Here is a 20,028-nt window from a genome sequence, read left to right as displayed (position 1 = left end):
TGGGTCTGTGAATGCATTGTAGGGCTATTCCCTGGTGGTGTATGCCCTAGAATTGTATGGATTAGAATAGGGATTGGGCTAAGGGCACTATACCCTCCTTAGCTTGGGGCCCCTTTAAACTATATCCTTTGATACCGACCCCTGAGAATTGTCCTTCCTTTTGTTGGTTGATAATTCTCCCAGGTCCTGTAGGAGCTTCTCACCCTTCCCTGAGCCTGGGGTTTGGGTGTAAGAAACGCCTGATTAGAGGAACCCACTCGAGCCATAACTAGGAGATTGTCTAGGTGACTAAAAAGTACAGGAGCAGAGAGAAGGGGGATACTAGGTATCCCTTTGGCGCACTCCACATGAGGTGGTTTGTGCCAATAAGACTATAACGTTTTTATAGAGATACTAAAGAACTGTAGTTACCATAGGATAAAGAAAATAATCTGAAAGGAGGACCTTCAGAGTCCCCAGCAACACTGCCCATAAGGTGCTAGTGAAATACAGATGCCTTTAAAAGTTATGGAGGAAAACAGATTCTATACCACAGAGGGTCCATAAGAAATGAATGAGTGGGAAAGGGCTTTCAGGATTAAAGAAAAAGGTCCAGAAGTCCAGCAAAAAAGTGTTGGGGGTCTCACTGGGAGAGGGAATGAAGCATACAAATTATACAACTCCCTAACATGTATTTAGAATAGCAGTTTGCAGTTCAAGGTGAGAAAACAGTGTTAAACATTTTTAATGGCAGTGTGCTATTCAAGGTGAGTAAAACCACATTAGTAGACTTTTTAGAATGACGGTATGTAATTCAAGGTAGGTAGACCCAATTGGTAGTAAACAATGTTACTAATTCTGTTTCAGGACTAATATAGTTAAAGTAACAATGTTACAAGTAAGTACTTTGCAACACATATAACGTATTCTTCTTTCAGGAATGATATAGTTACACCCATATTACTTTTTCGAATAGTGGAACACAATTCAAAGGTAAGCAATAACTTAGGAATTACTTTTAAAAAGGTCAGTATGCACATCAAAGGTAAGTAAGAACTCAGTATTGCACATTTAGAATGGCAGTAGGCTATTCAAGGTGAGTAAAACCATGTTGGTAATCAACTCTTACCCTTATTCTATTTCAGGAATACATAGTTATACCAATGTTTCTTTTCAGAATAGTAGAACACAATTCTAAGGCAAGCAAGAACTCTAGAAGACTTCAAAAAGGAAGTAAGCAGTTCAAGGTAAGCAAAATCTAGTGTTACACATTTAGAATAGCAGTATGCTAATTAAGGTGAGTAAAAGCCTACTGGTAATACACTGTTAAACGTATTCAGTTTCAGGAATAATAGCAACTGTTACTTTCTAGAATAGTGGAACAGAAGTCAAAGGGAAGTAAATAACTTGGTATACTTTTCAGAATGGCAGTAACAATTCACAGGTATGTAAGAACTTTGTAACACTTTGTACTTATTCTATTTCAGAGCTAATCAGTTACAGCACTAACGCATAGCAACTAGTGTTAAAAAGTTTTGTTTGTTTGTTTGTTTTATTTAGTATAGCGCTCCAGACCCAGGGGTAAATGGGCGCTTAAGGATAGGTTACATAATTACAGTAAATAATCAGTTATACAATTGTGGCGTTAAGATGCCAAATATAGAGTATACAGGCAGGCAGTAGGAGCATTTCAAGGTATGTACAATATATACAGTTGGTGCAGGTCTAAGACAATCATCTATTCAAGGTATGTACAGTAAACGCAAGTGGGACTGAGCTTAATTTATCTGGGGATTTCCTTCTCTAGAAGCCAGCTAATGACTGATCTTCTGAACAGTTGGAAGGATTTGGTCAATTTAATACTCAGTGGCAAGGTGTTCCAGAGTTGAGGGGCAAGGACACTAAAGCTTGAGCCCCCCGCTCTTTTGGCGGAGAATCTGGGCACGGTGAGGCAGAGAGTATTGGATGATCTGGTGAGTCTTGTGTTAGGCTTGAGGGAGAATTTGTTGGTGAGGTACTGGGGGGCAAGGTGATTTAGGGCTTTATAGGTGAGGCAGAGGGTTTTCAAGTCGATTTTTTGTTGGATAGATAACCATTTACAAGCTAGTCTTATGTGTGAGATGTGCTCTCTCCTGGGAATGTTTAGAGCTGCTCTCAGCGCATTATTCTGGAGGATCTGAAGTTTCTTGATTATAACTTGGTTGGCACCAAGGTAGAGGCTGTTGCAATAATCGAGCTTAGATTGTATGAGGGCCCTCGCCAGAATGAGGCAGCTGTTTGTAGATAGAAAGGGTTTACAAGCCCTAATTAATTTCCCCGTGTAGGCGGTAGCTGAGGCGGTCATATTAACTTGTTTGGAGAGGTTGGTATTGGCGTCTAGGTAGAAGCCTAGGGTTTTCACATGGTTTACAACTGGAATGATGTTGCCATCTATGATGAATTTGGAGTAGTCAGGGCTGAGTTTCTGTAGGTTATTGGGGGAGCCGACCAAGAGGAGCTCGGTCTTCTCATCATTCAGGCAGAGGCCGTGTATGGCCATCCATGCCTGAATGATGGCGAAGATTTCGTTGATCCTGGTGGCGTCAGTGTTGTAGTTGCCAGTGATGGTGAGGAGTATCTGGGTGTCATCCGCGTAGTTAGTGTAGGTGACACCCAGATGGTCCAATTTGTCAAAGAGGGGTTTGGTAAAGATATTGTAGAGGGTAGGGGAGACGCAGGACCCTTGTGGGACGCCGCATGTGATGGGGATGGGGTCTGCTGCAGCCAAAGATGAAAAAACCCTCATGGTTCTGTTGGCTAGGAAAGATTGTATCCAAGTGACAGCAGAGTGTGAGAAGTGGGCAGCAGATGAAAGGTGGTTACAGAGTATTTTGTGGTCAACCAGGTCAAAGGCTGCTGAGAGGTCTAGGAGGAGTAGGATGGCTGCTTTGTTGTTGTCCTTGATGCCATCAATCTGGCTTTTGAGGTCAACGAGGGCTGTTTCTGTTCCGTGTTGAGGACGAAAGCCAGATTGACGCAGGCCTAACAGTTGATTGGTCTCCAGGTAATCTTGGATTTGCAGGTAGGCGACTCTGTCGAGGATTTTTAGCAGGAAAGGGACCGTAGTGATGGGTCTGTAATTGGTGGGTATGGCCGGGTCGAGAGATTGTTTTTTTAAGAGGGGCAGAACCCAGGACTGTTTCAGGTTGTTAGGTACAGAATTGGTTGAGAATGAAAGGTTTATTAGTTTGGAGATGAAGGGGGCTAGGTCTCGTGCAGCATCTTTGATGATCTGGGCGGGGCAGCTGTCCCCTTTACAATTAGAAGGTTTGAGGGATGCTATGATTTTTTGGATTTCAGGAATAGTAACCGGTTTGAAAGTGAAGCCAGAGGTGTTATGGGTCGGGGTGGGTGCGCTAGGAGTGAGGGCATTGCTGTTGGCGAGTTGTTGTCTTTTGGTTTCAATTTTGTTTTGGAGACCAGTAATTTTATTGGCGAGGGCATTTTGGATACTGGTGCACCAAGGCTTGTCCTTCACGCAGGTATCGGTAGGAGGGTTAGGGTTTTCTAGTTCCTTCAGGATGGTGAAGAGTTCTTTAACCGACGATTGGGCATTATTTATTCTAGTATTGTAGGTTTCCTTTTTAGTGCGGATTATCTCTTTCTTATAGAAGGAAGAGATGGTTTTGAGATTAGATTTGTTTTCTGCAGTGGGGTTGGATTTCCATAAGGCTTCCATCTTGGCTTTCTTTTTTCTTATGGATTTGAGTTCTGGTGTGAACCAAGGGTTCAAGTGGGCTATGGGTTTACCTTTGCGTTCCTTTAGGGGAGCGACAGTATCAATGGCGCTGGTGAGGGCATCATTGTAGGTGTTGACTAGAAGGTTCAGGTCGGCAGTGGCAGGCAGTGTGTTTAGCGAAGGGAGGATCAGAGGTGTGAGGGTCTCTGCTGAGATATTGCGCTTGTTTCTAGACAGGCAGGCTGGTGCACAGGGGCTCTGTTTGGGGTTGGGATTATTTAGGTTGATTTCAAATGATATGAGGGAGTGGTCAGTCCATGCGAGTGGTTGTGGGGCTTTGCAGGTGATATTACAGTTGTGGGCTGCAATCCAATCTATGGTTCTACCTTTCTGGTGGGTGGGTAGTGTAACGACTTGAGTGAAGTCGTGCTCGGATAAGGCGTTGGCCAGGGAGGCAGCTGGAGAGTCGTTAGGGTCATTAAATCCTAAGTTGAAGTCTCCTAAAATGATATTTTGGGAGTGGGGTTTGGTGTTCTCTGCTATGAGAGTGGTAATGTCTTCCTCAAAGGATCCTGTGGGGCCTGGGGGTCTATATATTAGTTGCACAGTAATGGTGCTCTTGGGGGTAGTTTGTACTTTGTAGGTGAGGTGCTCGCAGGACTTTAGCGGGGGGGAGGTGATGTGTCTGAAGTCGAGTGAGGATTTGAAAATGATAGCTACACCTCCTCCGCGAGCATTAGGTCTGTCTGCTCTGAGGATGGAGTAGTTGTCGGGGAGGGCCAGAGTGAGGTAGGGTCCTGCTGCTTCATGTAACCAAGTTTCTGTAGTGGCAAGGAAGTCGAGGTCTCCTGAGAGGATAATGTCAGCAATTTCGGTGGGGTGGGCTACTAGAGATCTAACATTGAGTAGTGCACCTTTTAGAGCAGTTGCGTTAGTGGTCATGGCACTATCCTTAGTGGTTGAAGTTTTAGTCATAGGTTTGGTAGGCAGTTTGCTAGAAGTGGTGGGGAGTCTAACGCCAAGTCTATTATTGCGGTCTTGGAAGGTGGGGTAAGTTGTGGGACAGTGATCTAATAGGTTGGGAAGGAGAAGGTTGGAGGCAGTATGGTTGGCATTTGTTGAGTTGGTACTGTTAGGTAGGATGTTGGCTGGTGTGGCCTTACTTTTAGCGAAGAGTTGTTGGTGGGGGGTGTGTGAGAAAGGTGGAAGGGAGGGGAGGAAGGGTGTGGGGCAGGGGATGGGGTGGTGCCTAGGGCAGCCTAGTTTGGCTAGTCCATTGTTGTATGGTATGTAGCTGTTATTGCTACATGGAGTGTTATTGTTTAAGATACAGAAAGGGAACATGGTGAGTATGAGCCAATGGATCATAATTGGAATTGAGGAGAGCGTGGGTAGTTTGGTTGTTGGCGCAGTAGGATAGGCAGGGGCAAGATTTGAACTAGCTGGTGTGGTGCGGAGACGGGCAATTTTAATTAAAGCACAGCCGAGGTTATAGATTGAAGTTGCTGTTATAGTGCAGAAAGGGCAGTTTCAGTAATACCGCTACAGATGGCACAGGCTAAAATCGAAATTGTAGCTAGGGTGCAAAAGGGCAGATCAAATAAAGCCAACATAGGTAGGCACAGGCTAAATGCGAAGTTGTAGCTAGGGCAGTTCAAATGAAGCAAACACAGGTAGGCACAGGCTAAAATCGAAATTGTTGCTAGGTGCAAAAGGGCAGTTCAAATGAAGCAAACACAGGTAGGCACAAGCTAAAATCGAAATTGTTGCTAGGTGCAAAAGGGCAGTTCAAATGAAGCAAACACAGGTAGGCACAGGCTAAATGCGAAGTTGTAGTTAGGGCAGTTCAAATGAAGCAAACACAGGTAGGCACAGGCTAAAATCGAAATTATTGCTAGGTGCAAAAGGGCAGTTCAAATGAAGCAAACACAGTAGGCAAAGGCTAAATGCGAGGTTGTAGCTAGGGTGCAAAAGGGGAGAGGGAGCAGCCAAAGCTCCTGCTCTAAGAAGAGGGTCTGACAATGCCGTGACGTTGGCCTGAGCCGGATATATTGATGGGACAGGTTACCGTATTTACTTTGATGCTGAAAAGATCATAACATATCGTGGTAGAGTCATATTTCACAGCGTGCAGAGGTAGTGCAAACAACAGATGAACTATATGAACTAGCATATAACTGGCTAGGCGCGGCAAGAGGCACCGGCCTGATCACCGGTGAGTAGCTATTTGGCGCGACACAATTCAGATGTGGTCTGAAAGCGACCATAAGGCTCAGCATCAATATGGACAAGTGTGAGTGACAGAAATTACGGGTGAATTGACCAGGCAAGTCTCCTGGCTCCGAGATCAGTAATGCTGTTCATGTCCACAGAGTGACGGTAGTCAGGATGGCGTGTAAACCGAAGGATAGTACCTGAGGTGTGCCGCAGGGACGTGCAGGCTGGATAGGGCAAGGCAGGGCCAGTTGTGTCCGTGATGGTGCGTGAGGGCGCAGGAGTCGACTATTTTCTAGTCAGAGGCCTTATACTTAAGGAGTCCTTCCCTATTCTAAGACATGAGTGATTTCCGAGGCAGAACGGGGACACTGGTGGTCCAGTGGCCAACAGTAGGCATGTCAGGATAAGGCACATATGCAAGAAAGTAGCGTTCCTGAGGATTTCTCGTCCACAAGTACATACTTTAGAGTTAGTAGAAAGTGTTCAGGTACTTCGTAGAAGGCTCCATTGATGCGTTCCAGTGTTAGGCCTGGGCAAATGGTATGGGCCAACTCCCAGCTACACAAATCACCCACTCAGCCTCAAAGGAGCGACACAAGACTTTAGGTAAGTATTGCCCTCTGCCACACAGTACCTCAGCAGTGAAGAAGAGCTTGCATATGGATGCTTTCACGATGCAGTAGCACAGGACCCGGTCTCTGGATTCTTCGTCTTGGTGACAAAAGAAAATACACTGGATGGAAACTTGCAGCAGCAGTCAAAAGAAAAGACTCTCAGCAAAGGATTGTTCAGTGATTCTCACGGCTTTGTGGATTTGGCACCCTTTTCAAGGTACCAAATGTGGAACAGTTGCAGTCTGATCGATTCACCTCGCTATCTCGATCCAGCCCTCTGGTGAGGGGACTTCAAGTAGTCGAATCTTGTTTCTAGAGGTCCAACAGGAGTCCACCGAAGTTTTAGCGAGATTCGTTCTTGGGAAGATGTTGCGCTGCACTCAGCCTGGAGGTCCCAATGTATTGGCCGTTTGCAACCCAGGAAGGTCACAGCTCATGATGGGATGGCTTGAAATGCAGGTCTTCTTTAGACTGATTAGTCCCACCAGTACAAGGGCCGGACTTGTCTTTGGGACTCCCAGGTCGCATGGAAGAAGAGGTCCGCACAGGCAGCGATTACACAGCCAGCATCTCCAGTCTCTGGAATCGGCTACATGCGTCTTCTCCCTCTTCCTCATTGGATTCAGCTCCAGTGGTCGACTTATCTTCAGCTTCCAGATAAAGGCCATTTATCTAGGAACCCAGCCAATCAGTACTCATGCTACATTCAAACTTTGGAGGGTGTCTGTCCTGAAAGTAGCTGAATTCGATGTGGAAGAAGAGAAGACGGCTGTAGCTTTTTCCAGCGACCATAGATGCATCCCATTTAGGACTGGTTGCAGGCAACCATGCCAGAAGACAAAGGGCTGCAGAGTTTCAGACTCCTTCCTCGTTTCCTGTCTTTGCAGACACTGGAGCATCGGCGGGCTACACAAAGGGTACCCGCTGAAGTCAAAAATTAAACCAAGACCTCCCTCCCGCCCTCCCAGGATGGCAGAAGGACCAAAAAAGGGCAAGCAGAGCAACAATGGCAAAAAAAGAAAGAAGCCACCATTCTAGATGAGGTGTGATCCTTCTGTGCATTATCACGGCTGGTTTTACAATCATCACACCCACTGCCACCAGCCATAATATTAAGCTTGTCACTGTGACAGAAATGTTAAAGGAGCAGTGAGAAAGGTGACACTATGCATCTACTCAGGGTGTGCTTATCTCACAAAGTGGGATTGTAGAAAGGATAACAAGTATCCTTCTACCCTTGGGACAGTAGTTCACACAAATAGGGGATCCACAGGGGCACCCTAGCAACACTGCACAGAAAGTGCTGTGTGCTGCAACAAGAAAATGCAGATGCCCAAAAATGTATAGGTAAAGTATAATTCCCCCAAGAATGTATGTAGAGTCATAAAAAGGACACCCATAAAAAGAGTGAAAGAGAGCGTGAGTGGGGGAATCAATTCCCACTCACTCAGGAACCTGGAAAAAGAATCCACAAGTCCAGCAAAAAGTGCTTCACTTTCCTTTCGCTTCACAACACTGGCTTTTGCTCATTTTGTCATGAGGAAACTGGCATGTACTTCAGACTGTCAGTACTGGGAAACATTGTTTCCCTTAGTCTTGTTACTTTGTTTGCACTTTTGGTTACTTTTATCATTGTACAATGCACCTTACAATGCAGTACAATGGTGCATACTTTTTGTTTTGCCAAAGACTTACTCTCAGAGGAGTTTTGGTTATTTTAGGTGTGTCTCAGGGACAAGCTGGTGGCAGCAGTTACTCTTTGCTATTTTTTAGTGCATTTTTAATGAACCTTACAGCGTTTACCACGTTTGGCTACCTACTGTGGCTAGTGGCCAAACATGGCCGTACCACAAGGTGTTTCGTGTGTCCCTTGGCCATCTTGCCACTAACCCTTTTTTCCTGACCTGTGATAACAGGAACATCATTATATGGACCTCTAGTGCCCAGGAAAGCTGAGCCTTTGTGTGTGTGCTGCCGGGAAGTGGGTTGCGACTGCCTGGTCCAACTGGTTTGCATGTCTGAATTGTATGCATGAGCTGTGCCACCAATTGTCACGATTGGACCACTGCTGGGGAATGTGTGCGAGCCAGATCTTAGATTGGCTTGTGGGAGTTTCGACTTTTACCTGTCTTTTGGATAAGAAGAGGACCCCTGCACCTGTTCCAGAGAGATCCTGGAAGAAACTTGAAGGAGCCAAGGATCCTGTCCAGCTGACGAGTGAGGAGACTGGGGCCCGTTGGAAGAAGGCCTCACAACCAACTTCTGCTGCTGTCCCTCGAGAGCCCTGTCTGGCTAGTGATCTCCAGAAGTCCTGCAAAGCTTGGACCCTTGATGTGGTGGGAACAATCACCCTCGACGTCATCTCGAAGTCCAGCGAAGAGCCCTCAGAAGTGCCCATGATCAACCAGTTGCTGACTAGTTCAGAGTTTGGGCTACCGTGCTGCAGACTTTACCCTTGCGCATTGAGGCCCAGAACTCTGGGGATCAGCAGCTTATGCTACAGATGTAATCTCTGCCAAATTACATGGTTCCAGCATTAAGGGGGTCCAAGATGGGAGGCTAAGTCCGACCGTGACAGTTGTGTGCTGCTACGTCGCAGTGCATTGGCTGCCTCACTGCATTGGTCGCTGTTCGGAGTTTGGACTTGGGACGCTGCAGACCATTGTCTAGTGTAACAAGAGGTCTCCCTCTGTAGTTGCAGCTTATCTGAACGAAGAGGGCCCTTGCAGATCCAGCTTCTTTGTTTCTGCTAAGAAGTTCTCCACCCGCCGTATGATTGCGATGGTCATCACTGTATCCCGCCTGCATCCTGTCCTAGGGTTCTTCTTAGATTGTTGACTACTTGGTGGTCCTTACTTCATTGTGCAAGAGTAGTGCAGCTGTCCAGTGCCAAGAACAGCCCCACGAGAGCGTGGAACCGACCAGACCTAAAACCGAAGCCAAAAGTGACCTCGGCACCAGGGCGCCCAGAGCAGACGCAAAACAAAATAGATGATTGCTGGAAGGTTTGGGATTAATCCTAACCTCTGGCATTGCTCTGGGCAACCCTCCAGACAATCGTTCTTCGCCTGCCAAGCCATTACAAAAGGGGAAAGACCATATGAAAATCGGGCTTGGTCCCACCTCGAAAGGGGCAGTCCAGCTCGAACTGCTTGGTCACATCCCTAATGCACGAGACTACAAGCATCCCGAAACATGTTTCGCCCTTGTTGGGGCTCATCAGTGAGGAGTACCTTGGGTCTCTAGGCCCAGCAAGCATGGGACCCACGTCCGAGCATACCCGTCCGACTCGGGGTGACTTGGGCAAAACAAAAGAAGTCATGGCTGGAAGGTTTGGAATTAATCCTAACCTCTGCAACTGTTATTCAGATAACTGTTGGGGCCAAGGCTACAACAAAGACTGTCAGCGCACCTACAACCCAAGCACAACCCCGGCAGCTGTCCAGCATCGAATCCAGTGATTGGCCCGGCGAATCACTGCTCCTCTGCCTGATATTCAAAAGACGTGAGTTTGTGCTTTGACCCTGGAGCTGCTGAGCCTTCGGAAGTGTCCATGGACCAACTGGTCGACTGACCAGCTCTCTCCTGGGCTACCACGCTACAGCAATAGTTGTCCCGAGTAGAGCCTTGGAACTTTGCAGATCTTCAGCTTGTGCTGCAAATCAACTGCTCCTGCATGTTTAGCTGTTCCACTTCAAGGCAAGCTGTGTTGAGGCTGCTTTTGTATTTGCTGCTGTACAACTGCCTGTCACTGCCTGACCGTGGTGACCTTTGTTGGAACACTCCAGGATTCCTGAGGAAACGGATTCCTGCACCCGTGAACCCTGTGCCTTCCTCGCCTGAACCAAGCGCAGAAGATTGTGTCCCCAACAGATTCCGGAAGACCTGCAGTGGTATCTTGAAGAATCTGAGTCGGGGGAGGGGGTACGTTAACATACTTGTTTCTGCCCCCCGCCGTCCGCCAATCTTCACAAGGTAACATTGGGCATAAGGTCATGACCCTAACTCACTCTGACCGCTGGTGATGGAGCCCGGGGTAAGGATCCTTTTCTAGGCCTACACCGGTGAATAGGATTGAGTTGAGTACTTGCCTGAACTTTACTAAATACTTATCTAGCTTTTGAAAACTTTCTAAAAGCACCACTACAGCTCACTGCATTTCCGAATAACCTTACCAGAAGAAGTTATACTTGGGGTGACTTTTGGGCACAAGGCCCCAAACTATTTTATGGTTGTATTTAAGATTGAGGGAAGCTGTCCTTGTGTTGGGCCTGAAGAGTTTGCCTGTTTTTCCTTGCATCCGAGTACGTGCCTGTGCTGCACTGGTACTTGATTCATATGCAGTTCTATTCTCCTATTGTAGAATGTGTATATATCTTATATAAGATTTTCGGTGAAAATGCTTACCTGTGATTTTTATATGCCTGTTCTGAAACTAAAGGTTTTTAATAAATAACAATTTCTATATACTTGCTGTCTAACTTGAAATATTAGGGTTGCTCTGTGTGTGCTCATTGTAGCCCTTGACCACTCACACTTTTCCTGAGACTAAAACTTGAGTGCTCAGCTACCTTACCTTGATTGGGATTTGGCTAACCTCTGTGTCTTCCCCGTTTACCATAAATGGGGTGGCTTTCCAAAATCTTCCGACCAGGGCTGATTTTGGAAATCCATCTCAACACTGGCCTGTTTCAAAAGAGACACATGATAGCCACAGGAGCCCATTCCCTAATGTTCAGAGAATCTGGAAGCTGTTTGGTTATTTCCAATGAGGTTACCGTCCAAAAAGTTACAGAAAATCACTTTTTTGTTCTCCAGCTGGAACACTCAAGATGTGCAGGTGTCTGATCTAGTTGGGATATTTCTGTTGCCAAAGACCATTTACTGTTTCCCAACATTAACCTGTTAAAACATTTTCAGCGACTTATTTACTGTTATTGTTCTAAAGATTTTATGTAAAGTACCCTTTTTATTTTAAATTGCGTCTTTATTTTTTAGGAAGCTCGTAGGAATACTTTAATAAAAGACACCATGAGAGAACAGTGCATTCCAAGTCTGGTGGAGTCGTGGTACCAAATACTGCAGACATCGCAGCAGACAAATTCTGAGGTGACGTGCCAGTGCCTTGAAGTGATCGGTGCTTATGTGTCTTGGATAGATTTATCCCTCATAGCTAATGACAGGTATGATTCTAAAGAATTGAAGTTAAAATAAATTATGGTGTGACTATTTGTGGCCACATTTCTGTATGTGTACACCCATATTTGTGTTTTAACAAAATGCCTCATTTTTCTGTCGCCATATGTATTAGTGGTTTGAATCAAGCAAATGCCATATTGCTGCTTCTCTCAAAATAAGGTGGAAAATATACACAATAGGTATTTTTTTTTTCAGTGAAGTAAAGCCTTCCGCTTCACTTCCCTCTTGCTCATTTTGTTATGGGGAAACTGACTAATACTTCTATCAGTATTGGGAAACTTTGTTTCACTTTTGAATTATTGTATTTTTATATTGTACACAGTACAGTGCAATTGGGATACTTTTGTATCACCCAAACGTTTTACATATTGGATTTTTGCCTACTTGTATATGTTCCTTAAGACTAGCTGGTGGCAGCAGTTATTTTTTTGACCATTTTATGCAGTATTTTTGGTGTGCACATAAGCGTTTACTGCGTATGGCTACTGAACATGGCTAGTTCCCTAAAATGCTTGGTCATGAGATTTTTGCTTGTTCTTTGGCCATATTGAACTTTGGCCTTCTTCCTTCCAGGTCTGGTAAGTCCTTATAAGGTCATGCACTTAGCTGGTAAATCTTCTGCTTTTGCAGGCTAGTGAGCCTGTGTCTGTATGGCCTAGGAACCAGGCCACATCACTGATGCCAGAAAATCTGCTACTAGGGCGGATGTGACACCAGTAGTTCCTGATTGGACAACCACTGGCTGTTTGAATGGTGCAGATCCTTGCCACTGGTGGGCTGGCACTTGTTGGGGTGGCCAGGAAAGGTTCCCGTGATTACGAGGGGTTCATGTTGCATGCACCGTATGACTAAACAGGGGTGGCCGTGAGCAGGTCGCCATGTTGCAATTTCATAGGTATCAAATATAATGTAGTTAATTATGGATGAGATATTTTACTTTAGTGTTCCTGTTATTCTAGAAAGTGATACATATTAGCTTGCATGCACGCAAAAAAATAAACATTTTCAACCCAGCAAATGTAAAAACATACATATACAACATTATAAATGCATGGGGAATTAATGCAGGAACACTGTAGTTGGGACCCTTTTGAAAATTGTACTTTGACTTTTAAACTAACCTTTCCAGTTTTTCAGAAGGCAGGTGAATGAGTAACTTAAACCTTTGCGTCAGTACAATTGTAGAATGTGGCCATGTGTTTTTATGGTCTGATATGTCTCTTAGATAGTAGATGTAATCTCCTGCTGCCTGAGAGAGTGACCAAAGGAGTTTCGTTATTTATTTTGGTCAGTAGTAAAAGCGGGGTAAGCCAGTGCCTAAAGCTATTCAGGAGTTTCAATTGTGGAATGAAGTGGGAGTTTTTGTAGATTGGAATGTTTCAATGGAACGGTGACCTGGGGAGTGAGATGGCATCACTAACAAAGAAATCATTCACCCATCCTTCCACATACCGCAGGGAATATTCATGCAAGCCATGTGCAATCAAGAGTTAGGGTTTAAACGGCTTAGGCCAGTTGTTGCTAGTAATGAACTATGTTTCAATACCAATGTTTAACCATGTGTTGTCATGACCCACTACGGACGAATCATAAGAAAGTGTGTTATGAATATGATCTGAAGATGATTAAGATAAAATTGCCCAATGAAAACGTAGGAATTGGTAAAAGATGGGATTTCTTTGAAGAGGGCTTTGCCCAATCATGTTTTGGGGGGCAGGTGGATTGCCATAAAGTATTTGGGAGTGTTTTAACTGTTGCAAAACTGTATAAAAGATGTGAACTGGTGTGGTTTGTTGAGACTTGGGTTAGTTTGGTCCTGCGACACCATCTAAGTGCTCCATGGAAAATTGAACAATAAACTTGCTTTATGTACAACCGTGTACTCAATTAAGTGGTGGACCGGTTTGGGTTAAGGTGATTTAAAGGCCCATCAGCACATTTGTCGAGCCAGAGGAGCCCATGCAAGACGTTGGGTGTTTTCTGCTCACAATTATCTGCCGTGGCACCTCAGGACGGGGACCAGTCTTCTGTGCACTGTGAAAAAGAGGTTTGCGGACGCCATATTGGTTAAAGGTCCATCTGCCCCTCAGAGATGTGGTGCCGTGGCCTAACTGTGCAGGACTTGACAAAGCACCACATAGGAGCACCTCCGGTTCACGCATGTGCACATTTGGGGTGTAAAGCAAAGGGGAAATGGCAGTAAAAAAGGGGTTATTTATTTGATTTAAGTTTTTTTTTGGTAAGGGTAGACTTGGAGTGTGGGTGTGAAATTAGATGAGTTTGCAGGGGTTGGAAAAGTGGTTGTTTTTGATAGTAATTGAACTGTTCTATTTTGCAAGTCAACCCTATGTATTTTTTGCCTAGTTTATTTTAGAAGAGTGAGGAAGTACCTTACCCCGCATGCCCAGTGTCAGGCTTGTCCTGATACCATTTAGTTTGCTAGTCTGGTTTGCTGGAGCCCTCACCTGAAGGTGTGGTGGTAACTTAGGGTAAGTCCAACCGTAGATGTCTTTCTGAAGTAGGCCTCGATATTCTTTTTCAGGCCTCCAGATAAGGTGCGTACTAGGCCTTTTCACGCATTAATATCTTGTAAATACGACAGCTTTATTATTTTCCTTTGTACATTTACACACAAGTTTAGAGCAGAGGACAGTGCAAAGGTCATGTTACTTGAAACAAACCAGAACGCTTCTTTTGATTTTTATCTACATGGTGTAATTGCAAGCCATGGATAAAAGCCTCAGAAACAGAATGCATTTCTCTGAAGCCTTTCAAAAAATGAAACTGCACACAGTGATTAAAGGAATGGTTTATTTCCATTCAGCTTCTGCTGTGTTACTGCTCGGAGTAAACAGAAGCACTGTGCATATTTATTTTCCTAGCATTTTAGGATTGTATAATTAATACGATGGAAAACTAAGTTGCAATTGAGAATTAACATTTTGTAAAAAATTATGCTTCTTTTCCAGTGAAAGCAAACCAGTATTTCACAATTGTATTTTTCAGAGTTTCTGTGCTGTGTGCACACTCATGCGGAAGCAGATCATTTTTACACTTATAATTTAATTTACACTCTAATTATAAAGACAGTGTGTAAAATGAGTACTATGCAAGTTCTAGTTTACATCCATTAAACCTTGCAGTCAATGGGGTACATTACTATAAATGGTCAGTGGCAGCAGAGTCTTTGCTCTAGGTTGAGCGATTGTCATTACACCAATCACAGGTGTTCTAGCATCAGAAATCTTCAAGACTACAATTAAAATATCCAAAACCTGACTCTCCAGGAAGTGCAAGTGCTGTTTAAAAACAAACAAATGAAAGTTATATTTGTAATTGAAATAGAAACTCAGCAAAACCTGTCCCTGTGATAATCCAGCTAGGTATTTAACTTTATGTAGCGCTTCATACATGGTTCAACCAACATCTAGGCACTGAGATTATTATACCTCAGTCGATCCTCAGTTTACCGACCTCTGAAGGATGTTAGCCAATAAGATAGCTCAACCGGCTGAGCACTCGTTGCTGCGATCTGTGTGTGATCTGTAGGTTGCAGGTTCGAATCCCGGCAAGACCAACTCAGCCGTTCATCCTTTCGAGGTCGATAAAGGAGTACTGACTTTGCAAAAAGCTTTATACAAATAACCATTTCACCATGAGATTAGATATAGAATATAGCATGAAGTCCTTGCCTCTCTGCACTGTATCATAACATTGGCATACCATTAGGTAGTAATAGCTCCAGGAAATGCGGACTTTCATTAAACATCAATAGACAATTCTGTTATCGAACCTCAAAACACACAATATGATTCAGGTTTGCTTTACTATGTAATTGGCTAGGTTTTTGTTTTTTCAAAATTTAAGTAAACACAGGAGAGATGAAATGGCCAGACCTTCGAGAAATAATGAAAGGTGTGTATTCTGTCACATGCAGAAAGCTGCTGCATAGTAATGATTCCATACAGTGTTAGCACACGTCGGTTGGATGTCACATACATTTTACTCTCTTTCAAAGGAGAAAAGTCATTTTTACTGTCTTAAAATCACATTTACTCTTAAAGTTTAGAAATAGGGAGTAAAAAACTCCCTCAAAATCTTATCTGGAGCACTGTTCTTTTGTATTTGCCATGCGGGTGGAGATCCTCACCTCCATTTTCTTGGTTAGTCGACGTTGTGAAGGGGAAATTTCCTGTAGTCAGGAAAAGACTATCTTGTAGTAGAGAAGGTTGTACTAGTAAAACAAAGAAGCGAGAGCAGCAGTGCTGTAGTGGAAAGCATTGCACCTCTCCTATGTTCGGGTGGTGGGCATATCTCTCAAATAATGGCCGGCAAGTGTTTTGATAAGATGCTGTCTTTTGTGTAAAGGGGAGAAGTAAAATTGAAGTAAGTAGCTGAGTGAGGTAATTGCATTATAGATGAGTACTTTGAATGGGTTTGAAGTACAACGAAGGGATTGGGTAAGCGTAAAAAGGGAGTTGTTTGGGTAAACGTGTCTTTTTTTTTTTTAATGTGCTGTGTGTTTGGCTCAGTATCAGATTTTTTGTGAAACTATTTTTTTTATAACTTGGGTTGGATTATGTAGGTTCATTTGAATCATTTGTGCCATGTGTTGCCCTGCTTTAAGGTGAAAAAGTATCATAGAAAATGGTTGCATTAGAGTAAGGGGGGAAAATGATACATTCTTGGCCTGTTGAGTTAACTTATGATACAGGGATATTGGAGAACCTGCATACCTTTTTACCTACAAAGCACAAGGGCTTGAAGTTAGAGAAGAGGTTGGACATTTTGGAATTATGCAAGACAGTAAGGGCCATAATGTTGAAATTGTGGGGGTAGGGCCTAAAAAGGAGGCCCAGGAATTCCTTCTGCCCCACCCCAATATGGGTAATATTATTTATCGCACGCATACGGGTACACAGACCCTGAGTTCGTGCCACCATTTTCCACAGTAGTTGCAAGACGGATACAGGTAACACATCAGTTACAGTTTCCAAGAACTGGGATTTTGAGAAAAGAGGAAGGATAACTCCTTCAATGATTAGGGCTACAGAGAGTTTGGAAAAGGAGAGTGGGAAGGGAAAAAAAAACCCTGACTGCTAGGTTAGCAGATATGTTAAGGATGGAGGAGCGAGAAAGAGTGAGGCCAATGGTCAGTAGAGTGGATGAAGGATTGAAAACGAGAGAGAAGAGTTTAGGCCTCTTTCTGCTAGGATAGAGGATAGACTTCAAAGAGTGGTAGATGCGCAAGGATGGGAAATAATGATGGAAGCCCTAAGGCTAGTGGATGAAGAGGTAGTGCCGCTACAGTGGCAAAGGGATGAAGGTGTGGGAGGAAGTGAGAAGACGGATAAGGGGTGTAAAAGATTAGATTGGACAACTCGGTTATCAGAATTGGTTGAGGTGGATATGGAAAACAGGGATGCTGCCACGGGTACAGTGGCTGAGCAGGTAGTACGGGAGACAGCACCCTGTGGTAGTACCGATTTATGCTTCTGTGCCTGTAGAAAGGTCAGTGGATGTAGTAGCCGGAGTAGCCGATGGAGAGGAATGGGATGTCCTGCTCCAGTAGCAGTGATAGAAAGCACACTATGGAGCGATATGACGCTCCAGGGTACTCGCATGGCTGTAGTAAGTTATAGGGGGGAGAAGCCCCAGAAAAAACAGGGTTAACTCAGTTTCCGTTGCTCCATATGGGGCTGAGAAAGGCGTATTCTGTCCCATGGTCACACATGGACCTGAGTAATTTGATGAAGACGCTCCCTTTTCTCACTGCTGGGGCGTTTAAGTGGCTTTATGCATTTGAGAAACACACTTCTGGTATCATGTTGGCTATAGAGGACATGAAGAGCTTATTCATGGCCCTAATGGGGGAGCGGTCAGACTAGCTTTGGAAGAGATCGGGGTATCCGGGTATTCGGTTGGATACACATACCTATGATGGAGCAGCTTTTAATGATCTTAGGGCACAGGTATGGGGGCCTTCCAGATTATGTATCCCGATACGCCTGATATCTATTAAATTTTAGCTAAAACGATGAAATTGGATGATGATCCTGCTGCACAAATAGTTAATTCAGGAGATGTGGAGGGCAGATACGGGAGAAGCATGGGACAAACATGTGGCGATTCTTTTAGCACATGCTGAAGAAGGGACTTCCTAAAGAAGCCCAGTACATCTTAGATAAAAGTAAAGTGGTAGGTATGGAGGGCAAGAATTGGCTGGAAATTCAGGCACACATCATGCATTCTTGCAAGAGAAGACAGGAAAAAGAGAGGGAGAATGTAGAGCAGGCACAAAAACCAGAGGCCAAGCTTGTTTAAATGAAATTGCCAAAGATTTGTTTACAAGGGGCAGTAATTACATATTCTATGGAGTGACAGCAGGAGCATCAGGACAACAGGGTCACAGTGAAATGAGCATGATGGAGGGTTGGGTGGAAAGTTATGTTCCCAGTCCAAGGCCAATGAGAGGGTTTCCGAGGGGCAGTGTAGGATTTCCACAGCGAAGTGGGTCATTTGGTGGGTTCAGAGGAATGAGTCCTTTGTTTAATTAGCCAATGGGAAATCGTTATGGAGGATTCTATGGGATTCAGTGTTGGTCGTTGTGATGCTGGAAATGCATTGGAGGGACAGGGCCACCATGCCCTTGTTCTGTACTCATTTTTCAAGTGTGTTCTGTGTTTTCTGCACAGGAGTCCATGTGGAACTCCTGGCAGTGCAGCTCTTCCTCTTTGTGCTCCTGGTTAACAGACCCTTGGGATACCCTTATGGCACCCATGGGTGGGGGTACACTCCTGTACCCCTAGTGTATGTTTCTGGACACCTGTGTGTGGCCCACAGAGCAGAGTATGGGCTGGTGGCAGCTCCATGCTGGATTTGACATGTGCTCTGTGTATCCTCCGTTTTGGGATACCAATGCCCTGCCATTGGAATCAGTTGATTCCTGATAGGAGACAAGATGGCCCCTGTGGCCTCTTGCTTTCTATTACCTGTTACCTTGGTTTCCCAAAGACCTGGGAAGCCCTGACGCTGTTCTTTCCCCTGACTGGCAGTTGGATGGAAGTTCCATATATGGTATTGTGGGGAAGTGCAAGCCAGACTGGCTGGAGCCTTCCCAGTGACTGTATGTTGTGGGTACACCCTTGGGTGGGAGCCGGGTGAATGGAGTGTGTGACCAATATACATTTCATGTTATGAATGTCTGGTTTCTAGTGTGTGACACAATGAATGAGACAGCCCTGCCCGAAACTGGTATGAATACAGTGTGGTGTGCTGAAAGGCTGGGTGCTTGCCCCAATCCACATTCCTTGTTCCGCATGTCTGGGTGGAGGTGAATGGCCTGAATGCACTGTGAGCCTGATTGACGGCCTGCCTGCATGAATGCCCTTCTGAATGATTGGCTGCCTGAGCCTGGCTCAGCAGTGTGAATGAGACACAGAACAGTATATCTGGTGACCTCTCACTGACTACAATTGTTCAGAAGCTGAAGTCAAATGATGCTTTCCTTGAAGCCCAGCTAGAAGAAGGTGGTTTTGCTGCTGCGTTCCTTTGATGCAATCCGAAAGCTGTCATGTCTCCAAGAACTGATCCAAGAGAGGACCTGGCTAGGAGACCTCTTCCTGAGCTACGAGGGACCCTCGTGCAACAGCTAACCTTCACCAAGGCTCCCTGGAAGTCAGCCCTCGAAAGGCTGCCTACCGGAGACAGGGACCACCGAGGAATCTGAAGTAAAGCGTCAGGACGTTGACCGAGGTTCAGAGGACTGCTGGTAACCTCATCGCCCGGAGCCTCAACGCTCCATTGCCTAAGACACTTTGAAATCAAGGACTTCCTTGCTCATCACCATCGACTGCTTTGTCCTGCAGGAGAAAGTCAAGGTCGCAGACGAACTGAGGAGAATCCGCCGGTGGGTTCCCGCCTCCCCGAAGTCCTCAAAAGATGCCAATTAAGATCAGCTGGGGTCGAGTCCTGATCGTCAACACAGACGCCCTTGCTGGGCCTACGTTCTTCTTCGACTCTGCATGCCTCATCTTCACAGGACGTTCACGACCGATCGTTGAGGAGCACTGCCAAGGTAGAAGATGCCGTCTCGACGACCTTGTTCCCCTTTTCTTCATGGAATCTCGACGACCCGTGGCTCCTGCCTTAAAGAGAGTTCACTCAAGAGGGATCCGTCGATGACCAGTCAAAGAACTCTGCTAAACCAGGTATATTGGGGTAGTAGAACCTTTTCATAGGGAAACAAGACTAGTTTATACAAATGATGACTGGGCTTGTTGATGCACTTTATTTACAGGT

At 45.0% G+C, this 20,028-nt stretch overlaps 1 protein-coding gene across 5 annotated transcripts in view; it reads left to right on the top strand.

The window, feature by feature from the left end:
* The window catches only part of XPOT (exportin for tRNA), a 1,180,573-nt gene that overhangs the window by 353,087 nt on the left and 807,458 nt on the right, over positions 1–20,028 (top strand). For all 5 annotated transcript variants that reach the window (XM_069629779.1, XM_069629778.1, XM_069629776.1 and 2 more), the window contains one exon: positions 11,527–11,711. In XM_069629779.1, coding sequence (XP_069485880.1) covers positions 11,527–11,711 — 185 coding nt within the window. The remainder of the gene's footprint in view (positions 1–11,526; positions 11,712–20,028) is intronic.

This window comes from Ambystoma mexicanum, chromosome 12, assembly GCF_040938575.1.
Source record: "Ambystoma mexicanum isolate Mex_15411 chromosome 12, UKY_AmexF1_1, whole genome shotgun sequence".
In the NCBI taxonomy this organism is placed as follows: Eukaryota; Metazoa; Chordata; class Amphibia; order Caudata; family Ambystomatidae; genus Ambystoma; species Ambystoma mexicanum.
This window is presented reverse-complemented; position numbering and strand designations above follow the sequence as displayed.